We start from the raw sequence: 16,733 nt of genomic DNA, 5'->3' as shown, positions 1-16,733 counted from the left end.
TGTTTAAAATTGGATCTAATTGGTTTGGTCAGATTTCTGCAAAAGTTTTAAAAGAATGCTTTCTTCTGTTGACAATTGTTGCGGGTCTTTGACTGTATAATAGAAAACGTTCACATGCATCCCTTTCTTTTATCAGCTGAACAGTTCTTGCAGATCATTTTAATTTTATATTATAAGGAAATCTCAAATTCCTTAGGTGTAAATGGGAATAGTCAGTGCCCATTTCATAGGGTTTATGTGAGGCATTTGGTGCAGTCCCTAGTACTGTATATGATAGCTGCTTCTCCCTGCTCTGTATCCTTCTCTTTATTGACAGGTCAACAGTGTCTGAAACTGTGTTGAACACACACACACACACACACACACACACACACACAAGCACACTCACATACTCGCATACACACACACTCACAGAGTTCATATAGGATTCCTTAGAGATCAGAGGAATGGAATTCAATCAACTGATGAGATATTCCCATATGCGTTAAAGTTGCCTTGGGCTATAAACTGTGGTGGAAGAATCAAGCCAACTAAGAAAAAGGAGATAGTAGTTATTGGAACCTTGGGCCCATTTTGTCAGTAAGTACTTATTGAAAGAACAGAGTTTGCATTTTGATGTTAAAAAAAGAGAAATTAATATTTAGAACTTCTGTCTTTAAATCGGTCTGTATTACTTTATTTTTACATAGCATTGTTTTTCTTCATCCAAAAGTAATGTATGCTCATAAGAAGTCTAAATATTGCAGGAATATAGAATGTGACTGTAATAAGAGTTAACATTTATTGGGAGTGCATTTAAACACTTTACATGAGTTAATTCTTTTAATACTTTTAGAAAGTGAAAATCCACTAAAACATCAACCCCTCCCAGATTTCTGGATAACTCGTTGATTAAAGAGCAAAAGGTTCATTTTATGATTGGAAGGGAAGTCACCCTTTTTCCAAGTTAACTTCCTTCCTATGGAGAGCATACGGTAGCCTATTAAAGAGAGTAAAACAAAACTGTTGTGACCATACTTATCAAATCCCCAAATCATTGCAATATATAATTTTCAAGAAAGGATTTTCTATTTCTACTCTCTTCCTGCTTCCTGTTCCTTACTCTAGGACCTAACGATTGAAGACTCTCATAGTTCAATGTATCACTGGAATTCAAAAGGATCTTAATGATCATCTGGATAAATGTTTTTCCCATCGTGTCCCTGAAGAATCTTCAGATTGAAAATGGGCTGCCAGCCACTTTGACCTGAACATCTTTGTCTCTTCATGATAGCTTTGAATATAAGGCTCTGTTTTAAGCTTTCACTTTAAAACAGGATTTTTTTTTTCAAAATACTTGAAACCACTGATCTAATTTAATCTTTTCTATGCATAGAGATATTCTTGACAGGTGGTTATCCAGACTTGAATCTTTCCAAAGAGAAAGACACCCTCCCCATTTTTGAATGTTCAAAAATTCTTCCTTACACTCAAAATATGCCTTCTTTTTCCTGTAAGACATAATTCCACAAGAGCCTCCCCAGATAGTTTTCTTTTCCAGGTGACCATGAAATGTATTTACAAAGCTATCCATATCATGTTCATAGGTGCCTGCCAGTAGGACCTCTGTTTCTTTAACAGAATCTTCTCTAGTGATAAGATTTGTAAGCTCTATTCAACACTGATCAACCTCTTCTAAAGTCCTCTAGTTATTGATATTTTTCATCAAATGCCACTTCAAAACATAATTAAATATTCTAGATGTGATCCCGCCTGTGAGCAGTGTATTGAGACTTTTATCCGGTTTGATTTATGCTGTTTTAATATTAATATGGCCCAACAGTGTATGTTTCTTTTTTCTTATTTCTTTTTTTAGTAGTTGTTTAAAATGGAATAATGTTAAATTCATGGCTAATTGAAATCCTTTTTTCTGTATATATTATTGTCAAGGCACATCTCTCCAAGCCTGTATTTTGCTACTGATTTTTGAGCTGGAATGTATTTGTTATGTTTGTCTTGATTAAACTGAACCTTGCTCTGGGCCGATTGATGTTCAGTCCTAGAATTCCCAGCGGGTTCTCTATGGAAAGGATACCTTAGCCACATGTCACCCTTGCCTTGGAAATTCATAGCACATATTTGCATAAAAACCACTAAGAGGTACTGTTGTAAAGAAATCTATTTAACTTTGTTCAATGCAGTATTTATTTGAGCATAGAAAATTTTTCTTTTCTTTTTTTTTCTTATTCTTTCTCTTTTTCAAGCATAAAATTTATTACATTACTTGGAATAATATTCCAGGAAACACTGTGTAGGTCTATTAGGAAGATTTTTAAGAACTAACCCTTCAAGGCAATTTAATTGTAAATTTGATTACCATGTTTCTTATAGTTTGATCCAGTTCGTTAGTAAAAATGTTAATGGCACAGGGCCGAGAAGGAACTCCTCACATATCATTAAGGACTCCTCCTTAACTTACGTAAATAGGAAAGAAGGGGTGTTCTTGGAATCATTGTATCTCAGAGTGTTGTATATTCTTGGGATGTTATTGTGATAATTTAGAGTTTAGGGGCTGAACAAGAAAAGTTACCATTTTCTTATTTTATGTTTTAATTTTTTTTATTTTAGAGAGAAAGAAATAGGGCACGAGTGGGGAGGAGGGGCAGAGGGAGAGAGAGAGAGACAGAGACAGAGACGGAGAATCTTAAGCACACTCCATGCTCAGTGCAGAGCTCCACACAGGGCTCCATCCCATGACACTGGGATCATGACCAGACCTGAAATCAAGAATCGGATGCTAAACCAACTGAGCCATCTAGGCCGTCAGCACAGAGCCTGATGAGGGGCTCAAACCCACAAACCATGAGATCAAGACCTGAGCTGAAGTGGGATGGTTAACCAAATGAGCAACCCAGGTGCCCGGGAATCCACTCTTTCTTCTGTGTTGAAAACCAGGATATTATTCCTCAACCTGACATTCTTCATGATTTATCTATCAGTTATTGTTAGTGGTTCCATAGAAAATTCTTTCAGCTAGTTATGTTACTTTGGGCTGAACAAGCTTATTATAGTGTTTATTACATTGTTTCTCACTATTCTTCATTGGTGTCTGTCATAAAGGAAACTTGGTGTTTATGGACAAAGTTGTATAAATAGCTGATAACTCATTAGGAAAAACACTAGATTTGAATACTCCAAAACCAGGCTTAAAAGTTAGCAGAACTTGATGGGGATAATGTCCTAATATTATTGTATTTTCATAATTTTACAAGTTGTGATAGTTTATTACTAGATCTTAATATCGATTTGCCAAGATACATGCCCTCAGATTGTTCTGTTTTGGTTTACAGGGATATATTTCAGGGAAACTTTTCTGTGGAGAACCTGTGTGATTAATATGTGAATATTGCTGTATAAATGGCCCTTGGTGGTCCTCCCCACTACATGGGTAAACAAGGGTGTTATTATATTAGGTCCCCTTCTTATCAACTTTGTTCTGTGACCATTGTATTCAGGAAATGTGAACAGATACGCCATGTGGATGACAAGGATTCCATCTTCAAAAAAGTTTGAGAGTCACTAAATATGTTCCCCTCTTGGAGAGTCAGAGTATATTAGCATATTAAAGACTTGGAGAGTTCCTGTAGGATTAACAAGACAAAAAAAAGCCTGTTTTTGTTTAATGTCATGTTTTCCAAATTTATTTGAATACAGTACACTTTGTTTTGTTTTCTCAAGTTTACTTGTTGACATTGTACTAAGTCACAACTAATGCAGCAATTTTTCAGTCCACATGTTGGTTTGACCATTGCTGCCTTGGTCTGGACCTCCTCCCACTGCTGTGCCCTCTTAATATTGCAGCCTCCTTTCCTGCAGCCAACATTAGGAACATTAGGTCTTGGAGAGAGCTTAAGTGGGAGCATCCAAATATTTTCTTCATTTGTTCACACATTCATCCAGTAATGTTTGAGGATACACCAAGGACAAAACAGTGGCATATCCTCATAGAACTTTGAGGATACCCGGAAGTTTAAATTATGGACTCCCCCTCCAAAGCATATGTCCTAGCTTGAAAAATAAGATATACTGAAAGAACTGTGAGGACCATCAGAATTTAGACAATGAAGAGAGCAGTACCAGCTACATGATCATGAAAGCTTTGATGAAAGAATTGGCACTTAAGGTGGTCCCTAAAGGTCAGCTTATATCTTGATGGGTACAAATATGGGACCCCCTTTCTAGGAAGAAGAAATGGCACAAGGGAAACACCATGATGGAAGGCCGTAAGGCTTACATATGGGACTGGGTGGGTGGTTCAGTTCAACAGACTGGAGGAGAATCGTAGGAATTCAGTTTTCATTAATTAGGACAATTGATCAAATTTGAGTAATAATATTATCTGCCAAGACAACTAGAAACTTCACTATAAAACTAGGAAGTTGTAACTTATGTGAGCTTTGCATATAATTTTGAGTTGCTGTCTTCTCTCCCTGTTATCATCCCAAGAGCCCAAGTAGTCAGTCTGAGGTGTGACTTTAAAAAGCCTTTAGTGGGGGCACCTGGGAGGTTAAGCCTCCAACTTTGGCTCAGGTCATGATCTGTGGGCCGTGTGTTCAAGCCCCACGTTGGGCTCTATGCTGACAGCTCAGACCTTGGAGCCCACTTCAGATTCTGTGTTTCCATCTCTCTCTGTCCTTCTCCCACTCACATTCCATCTGTCTCCCTCAAAAATAAATAAAACATTTAAAAAATTAAAAATAAATAAATAAAAAGTCTTTAGTAAACTCAACCAACCCCAGTGGTTCTGAGTTTTTAAATCATGGAGACTGCTTAAATTATTGGCTATATGCAACAGTAAAACACAGACAGATGCAAATTACAATGCTGCCCAGGCTGAAAGAGTGCTGAATATTGATTTATATACAGTTTTATAAATGTGTGTGCTGTTGTTGTATATTTATTTCAATATTAAGAGTGATTTGTGTCCTTCTATGCTCCTAGCAATGAAAATCTTAAATTCCCTTTCTTTTGTAAGTACTAAATCCTCTTCATTCAAAATTAACATAATTCCTAATGATACTACTGAGAAAAGTGCAGAGGATTTTAATCTATTCTAGCCTTCCTTAAGTGTCTGTCCTTACCAGATTTGTAAATGATTTTACGCTTTTTTAATCTTCCTAGTGGCGGATGACAGTTAGATATAGAAAGGAAGAAAATTTACCAATTGGTTTGAAAAAAATATCTGGGGCATGATGTGTTTAGTGGTGGCAGTAGAGGAATAAAAAGAAAAATTAGAGAAGACTTACTTTAAATTACTAATCTGGGTGATAAAATTAAGGTCATGTTCATGGTATAACTTAAATGTGATAATATCTCATTTTTACTCTTGGTCACATCATACATGTATGTATTAGTAAATTGTGTTTTACCATGGTCCCTGTAGAGTGGGGAGGGGGAGTTTGAGAACCCCGAAACTACAGAGAAATAGATTTTGATGGTCACTGTATTTCTGTGAAATATACTTACACCACTTTTGTCCTGATCTTACAGGAAGTCAGAACTTCGCATTAACAAAGCATCACTGGCTGATTCTGGAGAATATATGTGCAGAGTGACCAGCAAATTAGGAAATGATAGTGCCTCTGCCAATATCACCATTGTGGATTCAAATGGTAAGAGATACCTACTACATCCTGTTTCTCAGTCTGTAAGAGGAGTGATCGAGATGTGTGGTAAGAGTTGTAATATAAACTTGTATGTTAATCTTCCTGTGAACAAATAAAAAACATGGAAGGAAAACCATATCCTCCAAGTATCTTGTGTGTCTTCCATGAAATTCTTCATTCCCCAATTTGATATAAACCTGAAATACACATAGATTTTATTTTTTGACTTCAATAAGGTCATGAACGGCAGAAACAGAAAGACGTTATACCTCTTCTTTAAATTTGTCAGGGACGGCTGTCAAGTCTTTGGCTCTATCCATAACAGAATATGTACATGTATATATATGTGTGTGAGTATTTATATACAGAATACATATGTATATGCAGGATATGTATATTACATGCATATGTATGTACATATGAATATTCCAAATGAATATATGTACAGTGTATGTGTGTGTGTGTGTGTATGCATAAAAGAATACAATCCTGACTCAGTCTTGGATATTTTAATGTTCTCCTGCGTGTTTTTAATACAGCTGGCTCTAGGTAGTAGGAAGTTAGGCCTATCAATTTTTTTTAGGCCTGTTAATTCTGAAAACAGGAGAGACTTAGAGGCAAAGCATTTGCTACCATGTTGAGTCGACTTCTGCTTCCCTGAGAACAGTGCCAGGGAGATTTGTTAAGCAAATGGAGGCCTCGGAGGTAGAAGGTACTGCTTCCCCTCCAGCAGCTTCTCTGAGTGATCTGAAGAAGTAAAAGCATCACAGCTGGTGGCTGTCTGCTCATGATACCCCAATACTCCGCAATTTGATGGAGTCACCTCTAGAAGCTGATGAGTTAGCAGGGAGCGTCTCAATCTCTTGAAATAATAAAATGTGACTTCAAAAACCCTTTGGTGCTTCTTTTTCTTTTTGCATTATGGCACTTAACTACTGCCCACACGAGCCCTGTCATCTGTCATAAAGCCAAGCCTAATTACACTGCTCTGCTCTAGGCAGGAGATGAGAGAGAGTGTCCGCTGTGAAGGCCTCGTCTCTTAAAGTGGTAAGGTAAGAATGTGAGGGACGAGTAAAAATAACTCGAGGGTCACCTCCACAGGAGACTGATGTAGTTTGTGTCCGTTGACTTAGTAGGATAGCGAGAGGGAGTAAGATAAAAATATGGGACGGAGTTGGGAAAGTTAATTCCCAGCCTTCTCTGGATTCCCCACTGAACTGCTCTGTCGCAGGGTAATCAGAGTTCATTACTTTAATCTTAAATACCTGCCTCCACAGAGAGTAAAGGACAACAGTGAAAAGTAGTTTCCATTACTATTTTTAGGAGCTGCGTTTATAGTTTAAAATGTAAAAGCCATTTAAAATTTATATGGGTAAATATAGCATCACTTTACTTTTTAATCAGCACAGGTTAAGCAGTAAGCATGCCGCTGGCATTATTTTACCCCACATGGAATTTTATAGGATGCTACTTGAAGCACAAATTTAAAAACCTATTTCAGTGGCTTATTCTTGTTTTTTTTTTCTTATTGTCCCACGTTTAGTAGCTTGTTCTCAGCTTGTCATTGGCTTGGTTGAACGTGTCTCCTTGTGGTAAATGCTATTGAATTACGATTTTGACACTTGGATTAGATTTGTAGAGCAATGTATACTATAAATTCCCAGGAAAATACAATTAGAGTAAGTGTCACGGTCTCACAGAGTGCTTACAGTACTATTCTATTATTCTGTGTTTTCTGATTTACAGGAGTAAGCAGTGAATTATTTACTGCTCTATCATTCCTGGCAAAAGCCCTTAGGGTTTAGTTTCTTATTAATTTTGGGGTGCCGAATGATAATACAGCTTTTTACATTTCTCTCATAGGAGAGACATCCAACTCATTTTTCCATATTAATTCCTTCAAGAATTCGCTGCCAATTTGAATATTTAGTGTTAACCAATTATAATGTAGAGAAATGAAAGTTGGGATGTTTTTGATAATCAGCTTTTTTTACCTGACAAGAGGAAAGAGAAGTTCACAGAATATTGTAAGGAAGTGATTCTTAAACAACCAACTAAAATTCATTATAGAATGGGGTCTTACTGGCTTACATAGAGCATCTGAAGGAGAATAAAGAATCTCAATTACAATGCAGGATGGTCTGTTTTGTTTTCTTTTTTTTTTTTTTTCTTAGAAGCCTAGAAATAGTTCATCCTTATCCAACCTTCTCATTACATTTTAAAAGGTATGGAGACTTAGCATGTGTTTGAAAACAGATACATTCAGGATCACGAGATATTTGGTAGCAAAGAAGGACGCCAAACCAGATTTCTTATATTCCTGGTCTAATATGGTTCACTCTGTACTTGTGTGTTTGTGAATGTTTAAGTAGATTCTTTGGTGTGTGAAGGACAAAAACTGACGGAAGGGTGTGAGACATAAAGCACAAGGAGTTCTATGGGGAAGAACTGGAACTTCATGTTACTGGGGTTCAAGGAGAAAAGTGAACCCAGGGCATATCTAAAAATTTAAGTGACAAGGGTTTCTGGATCTTCTCTCTAGTATTTCTGCCTTTGATGTGCCTCAGATACTTTCTTGATTCTTCTACTTATCTTCTCACCTCTCTTGCTTTCAACTATGCCACTTTATATTCTGAACTCTAACCTGATTGTGATCCCACTTGGTCATTTCTTCATGACTCTTTTTAAGGCATTCTTTCCATTTTAATTCCTATTTTATGATTGCTTTCTTAGTTCTGAAGCAGATTCCCCATTGCAAGCATCTGATTTGCAGAACTTACTGTGCCAGACCATATGGAAAGACCTAGAGAGCTTACCAATTATCTACCTTCTGGTCAAGTGTCTGCTCTGGGCTCACCACTGGCGAGTGAAATGAAACATGGCTTCCTAGAAACGCCCCTCTCCTCAGAGGCTGTGGACCTGTGTGCTATTCATCAGAGCCTCTGGGCCAGCAGCCACCATGAGAGATGAGGCCAATGTGTTCGGCAATATCAGGAGACTCTCTTTTTTCCTTCTACCCCTCAGTGGCTTAGTGGCAGCACAACCAAAAAGAAAATAAGTGATCATTCTGATCCTTCAGCCTCTTCTACTGCTCTGCTCTCTGAATTTGCTATATTCAGACCAATTCTGGTTATCAAAGAAGTCTCAGCTCAGGTTGGGAGCTCCCTGGGACTCAGATACGTAACCTTTATGTTGTCACATCCCTGTGTCCTTTGAAATCTGGGCAAACATTGCACATAAACACTCTTTCAGAGAGAAAAAGAGCACTCTACTATGGTTGTAAACTGCCACCTGGCTAAACCATCTCTTCCTAAATGTATTTATGTTGACTTGGGCTGAGAGAGTGGAATTCTCAAGAATTTCATTTTCCTTTGGGGCCCTAGAAAAAAAGTTTAAAAAATAAGAGCATGTTGTCAAAATATCATGTTATACTGAACTCCCCTTGAGATTTTAATTTATGTTTTCTATAAAATACTAGTAATTTTGTTGATTTTGTGTTGTCTCACTCATCTCTCCCGTATTTAAGTACTTCAGTACATAACTATGGTCTGGTAATTTCTACACAGGTTGTCTTGCTGAAAGATCCTGGTTTGCTGCTGTGAACTAATTATCCTAATCTCATCCTATGCAACAGATTCCTTGTGATTTACTGAAATTCCCACATGGGTACTTTCTTGACACTGAGATGTTCAGAATGTATTTTGGCACGAGATTCTAGAGGAGATGGCAGAGGTTTGGGGGAGATCTGCCTGAGACATTGTTTTCTTTTCTCCCCAGAAAAAAAAAGTGAAAAATGTAGCAGGATGACCTTGATATCTGATACTACTTTTAATTCCATTAACACAGCTTTATAACTATCAGGAAAAAAAATTGGCTTAGACCATAAAAGTCTTCCATCCAATATTATGAACTTTCTGCAGTGAAAGTCATTGTTTAGATTTGCTTAGATTAGCAACTATGAAATGACAACAAAAACCCAAGAAATTCTCCTTGAATTGTTATAAGCTTGAGTGAAATAATGACCATATTTTCACTATTTTCAAGCATTTAGAAAAGAATATATATGTAGCCAATCATTTTGTTAAGCTACGTTTTAGAAATTTATGTTGTCTGCCTTTTTCCATTGTCTTTTCAGTCCTATCTTATTTGGAAAAAAGAATTTGCCATACTGTAGACAGACACAAACCTGTGCAAACTGCTCATTAATTTTTGGATTTTGTGAGTGTAATAAGTCCATTGAGCTTTATTGTAAAAAAGAATGTCACAGGGCGCCTGGGTGGCTCAGTCATTTGAGAGTCTGACTCTTGATTTCGGCTCAGGTTGTGATCTCACAGTTGTAGAATCCAGCCCCACATCTGGCTCCATGCTGAGTGTGGAGCTTGCTTAAGATTCTCTCTCTCTGTCTCTCTCTCACTGCCCCTCTCTCTTGCTCATTTATGTGTGCTCTCTCTTTCTCTAAAAAAAAAAAAAAAAAAAAAGGATGCCATAGGCAGCCGTCATTACATGATGCGTTAGGGTAGATTCCTTTCATTAATTCAAATATGGCAGCTTACAAGGCCACATATACTATGCCTATACAGATTATACACTGTATGTTCATTTTTATTTGCATTTCATTTTGCTTGGTCTTTATATAGGAAACCTTAATTTCACAATTAATTCTTAGCTGAGGAGCTCCATGAAAACTCCTGGGCATCAGATTAGGGAAGAGAGTAATAGACCTAACTGGTTTTCAAATTAATTAAGTACTGCAGTCTTTAAAAGGTTAATACAAGAGAATATACATACTAATCAATCATATCCTCTACTAGATTTTCTTTTTTTAATCAGGAGAAAAATTATTTGAGTGAGATTCAAGATCCCATAGCAACATTGGGCTCATAGCAATAAATTTGCTGTTTCCTCTGAGATGAACGAAAAATATTATGTCCACAAAATTTGACTAGTACATCAATGGATCCTTTAAAAAATTGGCTCGTGTGGGTAACAGGCTTAGCTTCCCCCTCTCCCAAATTGATGGTGGTGTTGAAAATGCTGTGATATTGGTAAATGAGCTGTAGTTACACTGACAATAATATAAAATGTTTTGTAATTTGTAAAGCAGTCCCCATGTATGTTGGTTGTATCATATTGTATTTCCATGAAGACTAATAAGGAAGAACATCATGGGTGGAATGGAGATATCTTTCCAATGCATAGTATCCATTGTGTCTCTCCAGCATTTATTCCTCTTAAGAGGAAGCTCTCATTACAAGCAGGAATGCAGACACTTGAGGATGTTCCTGAAGTCATCTTCACTAGTGCCAATAAGTGGGCCCGTTGTCAGTCTGTAAAAAGATGACTTCATCATATGTTTTGTGCACACAATAAGAACCTGTAGTTTTAGAATAACAGTCACAGAAATGGATATTTAAATACATACAGGTATATCATACATATGTTTGTATATATGTACATGTGTATTTTGCTAAATAGTTATATGCAGTATATTGTGCTCATGGTGAAACCTCAAACAAGTCATGAATACGTAATAATTAGAAAAATTACTTTCCAGAAGGTGTCATTTTTCAAATGCTGCAACGTTTTCTTGAGACCAGATCTGATTTATTCAAAAAGCATTCAAACATTACAAATACACTAATGTTCCTTATGTTTACTTGCCTACACAGCCTAAGTTGCTCAGCTGTGTTCAGTTCCTGATAATTCTAAATCCTCGTCAATTTGCACTAATGAAGGGGATGTCCTTTATAAATTAACAAACTTAATATACCAAATTACTGTAGGAAAAATATTTTGCTTAAGTAAATATCAGGAAGATCGCAGGACTTAAAGGTTTTAAAATTTGTAGTTGTAACAATTATTTTCAATCACTTATAACAAAAGATTGTTTTGTAAATCTATTAATTCTACCCAAAACATGCATAAAAATGCTTGCTGAGTGCATAAATCTTTTAATTAAAAAGATTAATTTTTCTTATTAGCAAGACTCTTTTAGTGTGGAAGTATACAACTTCCTAACTTGCGTTTCCCCCAAGATAATTCGGAAGGTTTTTATTTGGAACCATAATCATTAAAGATATTTTTAAGGTCTCCAGGGTAAATATCTAATTTTAGGAAGGGAGATTATTATTGTTATTATTATTTTTAGAAAGTGAGGTTATTTTAAGTTGTCTCTGTGTAGATAGATTATTGTGGTAACCTCCTGTTCAGGTATTTTTATGTAACATTCAATTAAAAAAGGAAATGTTATGGTTAACCTTTCCTCTAATCTGAGATCTTTCATGCTGGAGCTAGAAAAGTACTTTTTTTTTTTTCTTGGAAGGTCATAGTGGACAACTACTTGGTTTGTCAAAAATAAATTTGAAGAGTCTTGATATTCATGCTGGGTTTGGGATTTCTGCCCAATTCTTGTGACCCTGAGCTTACTACTTTAATCTGGTTGTTGTGTCATTGATGGGTCCCAAAGGACAGAATAAGGAAACATCTCTCCTAACATGGGCACTTGCTTGGAAACATGGATCTTATTCTATGTATTTGTAGAGAAAGATAAATGTTGTGAATCTTGGATTAAAATGTTCCTCTCAGATTCGATTTTCCCCAAAGAAGAATAATTTCATTTTCTGCAGCCTACATCAAGAAAGTTAGTTGTGGCCATGTTATATACAGATATGGCCATATTACCAACACAGAATATCCTCTTTAATTCCTGCTGCTTGAAAAAGTCCAAAGGATATCATACACCCTCACATTCTGATTCCTTTCTCTTGATCCCATTTTTCATGGGCAGAAGAGGCAACGTAGGCTACTTTGGCAGCTTGATAATAATCTCACACCTTGAATGGTCTGTCCTAATGTTTGATTAGAGAGGACCATCCAAACTTATTTTCATGAGAAAGACACTTTTGGTCTCATCAGAGCCATATTTCTGATCTTTATATGTTCATATTTCACCCAGTGCTTATTCTTAAACATCCCTGCTGAATCTCACATGAAATTTCTTTCCCTTCTCATTCCACAAAAACATTTTATCCCTATAGAAGCCTCTGAAGTTGAAGAAATATTGCCACTTAAAATTAATTCCTCTTGCCTCCTGGACTAGTCCCATCATGGAAATTCTAAATGGCCATATTCCTATTTAAAGATGATCACATTGATCAGGAACATTTCTAACTCCATGATTAATAGATTCGAATCTAAAATGATAACATATATGACTTTAGGATTTTAGTAGCTACTAGTAACTTTTGTAATGTATATATATCGCAACAGATTCAACTTGCCTGTTTGTCCTGGTTAGTAAATAGTAAATAGTGAAAGGTCATTAAGTCATTTAACAAGAATTAAACAAACAGTGAAGGTTGAACGGTACTCATTACTGCATCACTACATCTTTCCATGCCTTACTGAATATACTAGATCTTGACAACTAAAACCCTTTTCAGAAGGACAGAAAGAGGACAGAATTGGTTAGACAATGTAATCGTCCTTTGTTCCATTATAAAGGCAGTCAACTGAAAGCATGTCAAAGTTTGAACACTCTCATGATTCCCATGATAATGGTGTGTCCAGAAGGATACAGTTTCTTTTTCATTCCCTTGGGCTGAGAGCTGCCTACTTCCTCTGTGCCCTGCCCAGAGTAGCTCAAAGTCTCTCCGATAAGGCGCCCCTCTTGATTACCATTGGCAATTTTCTGTAGAGTTTGATGCCGGAACTTGATGACTTTCACCAATCCCAACTAGAAATATCGCTTGCTTTTGTTTTTGAACAAAAATGTAATTCTCCAAAGATTCATAACTTAAAAATTCTGACCACAGCTTTGATTCTACATCTTGTTTGTTTGTTTGTTTTTTACTTCTGCTATCTGAGAAGGAGGCTCCTTGCCTTATAGTCGCCATCACAGACGGGTGGGGGCAGAGAATTCTTACGTACTCTAGCACGGCTCATCTCATGCTCTTTGCCCAAGAAAGAAGAACTACTTCTCTGGACAGTCTTTTTTTTTTTTTTTTTTTTTTTCTTTTTTTTGTGTTTCTCACTTTCAGGGCGGATAGAGCCTGGGTTTTCATCACCCTCTTGCAATACTTTCTTCCTTTACACTCTTTTGGTTTGAAGGCAGGCTGTGGAAGTGGCTCCCGGCCTCCTGATTATACATCATAATATCCTATAACCTTTTCTTTTTGCAGAGATCATCACTGGCATGCCAGCCTCAACTGAAAGAGCATATGTGTCTTCAGGTAAGGAAAATAAGCTCCCCAAATTTTACTAACCAGAACGACAGACGTAACTGCTGGCTGTGTCTTCTACTAATCAGAACCCTGTCTGCATCCAAATTGCAACTGTTCTTGCTTTCTGCTCCAGTATTTTCTCCAGTTCGTTTTCCCTCTTTGGATTTTACTAAAGGAGTACAGTTTTTGCTGTATTCCTGAAGTTGGGCCTGAAAGGCATGCATGGGAAAAAGAAATGTTTAGATACAACTTAGTGATGTTAGAGCACTAAAGAAGGCATCTGGGTTATACATTCAGTTTATATAATCTTTATAGGTGCTTCTCTTAGCTGCCTCTGTTCTCTTTCATCCATCACAGTTCAATCCTGAAGAATGTGTCCGTGTCTAATCTCTGACCTCTGGGCTCCTAATGATCAGTTGTGGGTCACTGAACTTACAGAAAACACTGTTATAAGCCTGAGTTTTTCAGATGTTTTGCTTTTTTGTTTGTTTGTTTTTGTTTGTTTCTTACTTGCCTGTAATATTTGCTGGTAGCAGTTAGAGTCTGAGCAGACATTAGTTACTTATAACCCAATTCTACTACTGTACTAATGCATGTATACTCATAATTCATTGATTTTTCCACTAGCTGTGAATTTAATCTGCTGTGAATTTAATTTTTTTTTTTCGTTTTTATTTTCCTCATCCCCCATTATTCTATAGTTAACAGGACCTTGGAACATTTAAAAATTCACATTTAAGTAGAAGCAAGTTTTTAGAGACCTAGATTCAAAACTCACTTCAGAGGTATAACGATAACATGTTTTGGCATGATACCTCACAGGTTACAAAGATTTTTGCATCTCATTTGGTAATCACAACAGATGTGTGAAACGAGACATTATTTTTCTTCTTTGTACAGTTGAGAAAATTGAAGCATTAGAAATGTTAAGTCCTATATCTCTGTAAGTAGGAGAGCAGACCCTTTCAACTCAGTATTCATTCTCATTACCCCATGTTTAATGTTTTGGCATCATTGATTCCCTGCATTATGGCCTGTACCTTGTTGAAACTCTAGGAGGCCATATCATCGAACACAGCCTTTTTTTTTTTTTTCTAACTTACCTTCACCAGTTCCTCCTCTCCCCTTCAAGCCATTGTTCAGGATCATTAGAGCTAAATTTCTCTCTACCCTAGACTGCTTTGGCCATGTTTAGGGCACATTTATGTGTTGTTCATAAAGATGTACGTATGTGTGTTGTAGGGTGGGATGATCCTGGAGTCTAAGAAGGTTGTACTTTTCTGAGTAATAGAAAGAAAGAGAGAGAAAGTGAGAGGGAAGAAGGCATGGAGAGAGAGAGGAGGAAACAGAGAGGTAAAAAGAGCAACAAAAAGAGAAAAGTTGTTAAGTTATCTGAATTTTCTTCCCCTTCCATTCAGGCATTTCTTTGCTGGAAGGGACTTCGCTGTCTGACTCCGGTAGATGCCGTTAGGAAGCTGGGCTTTTCAGTTTATGTGGTGCTTGTCTTGGGAATTTGCAGTGACTGTAACTCTTATTTTCTGATATATGACTTAAATCTTTATGACTTTCTGGCTGCTGAATTTCAATCCCTCTTTGATACTAAGTTGTTCTTCTTTCTGACTAATAAAAACCCTTAGGTCCCATGCTTTTTTCCTGCATGAGTTGTGTTTTATGCTCTGTCTGTATTTAAATACCAGTTTTCCTTCCCTTATGCTTGGTACCTAAGAGACTCTTGCTACCATACATCTCCAATGATTGTATATTATGAATTTCTTCAGCATGTGTTGTTTAATCCTAACATAATTGCTCTAGTGGATCTTGCATGGACTTTATTTAGCACCGTATTTGGTCAGGATGTTTATGCAGACCATGTTGCCTGAGAATACTTTCCCTTTTTTCCCCTCTGTGCATGAAACTTGACTTTCATTCTTTCTGAATATGGGAATTGTTCTCTTTGGTTTCATATTTCTTAAAATCAGAGCCACACTTGAGACAAGGAATTATCCATCTCACTTGTACTAGGGATCTGTTCAGAGTGATGTTTCTAGGAAGTTCATACACCAGTTGGTATGTGGGGTATCCTCACAGGGGGATTGACTCCCATTTTCTTCCCTTTCAAAAGAGTCTTTGGACCCTGTGGTCCTCTGTTGGTCTTTGAATGTTGTATACATCTTCCTCTGGCTTTGAAACGCTTCAGCTTCTCTGTTGCACTGTTTTCTAGTCCTCTTTTTCTAGACGATCTTTAAGCCTGGCAAAGTTCTGATTTAAGAATGCAAGCGGCATGACTCAATAAAGCCTCATTTCACTTCTTTGTTTTATAGAGTCTCCCATTAGAATATCAGTATCAACAGAAGGAGCAAATACTTCTTCATGTAAGTATATTTAAATATTCCATTCGTTAGTTTTTAACCCAAGACAGTACCTGCTTCTGAAGATCGTGTTCCTGTGTATCCTCTGCCCTTACTGAGGAACAGTCCATCAAGTTCGGGAGCAGGATGGTATTTGCTGTTTGGAAGGGAATGGCCCCTTGCTATGCTTAGGGTGGACTAGATATCCCCTCCCCCTAAGGCACATATGGATATGAGAAGACACGACATATGTGGTAGTTTTATAATGCAGTCTCTTTGAATGTTGAAAAATGACTACAGAGCCTCTGAGGCCTGGTTCTAGGTGAGCAACAGAGAACATCGTTGGTGGTTTTTTAATGTGTCTTGATGCCTTGAGCAATTGCCTGAGGCCTGATACCCAGCTGTTTGGGGCCTATTCTAAAGCCCCCCAGTTCTCATATAAAGTGTGCTGTGACAGAGTGAGGAAACTATATATAGATGCCCTTAATTCAAATTTGATAGTAAGTGACTAATTATGA

General features: G+C 37.0%; 1 protein-coding gene across 3 annotated transcripts in view; it reads left to right on the top strand.

The window, feature by feature from the left end:
* The window catches only part of NRG1 (neuregulin 1), a 1,105,519-nt gene that overhangs the window by 935,447 nt on the left and 153,339 nt on the right, over positions 1-16,733 (top strand). For 2 of the 3 annotated variants that reach the window (XM_049631635.1, XM_049631636.1), the window contains exons 3-5: positions 5,530-5,651; positions 13,826-13,876; positions 16,189-16,239. In XM_049631635.1, the coding sequence (XP_049487592.1) occupies positions 5,530-5,651; positions 13,826-13,876; positions 16,189-16,239 (224 nt within the window). The remainder of the gene's footprint in view (positions 1-5,529; positions 5,652-13,825; positions 13,877-16,188; positions 16,240-16,733) is intronic. The other variant, XM_049631637.1, reaches the window with a different exon arrangement.

Source organism: Panthera uncia, chromosome B1 (assembly GCF_023721935.1).
Source record: "Panthera uncia isolate 11264 chromosome B1, Puncia_PCG_1.0, whole genome shotgun sequence".
NCBI classification, from domain to species: domain Eukaryota; kingdom Metazoa; phylum Chordata; class Mammalia; order Carnivora; family Felidae; genus Panthera; species Panthera uncia.
Note: the sequence above shows the minus strand (reverse complement) of the source record. Positions and strands in the feature narration are given on the sequence as shown.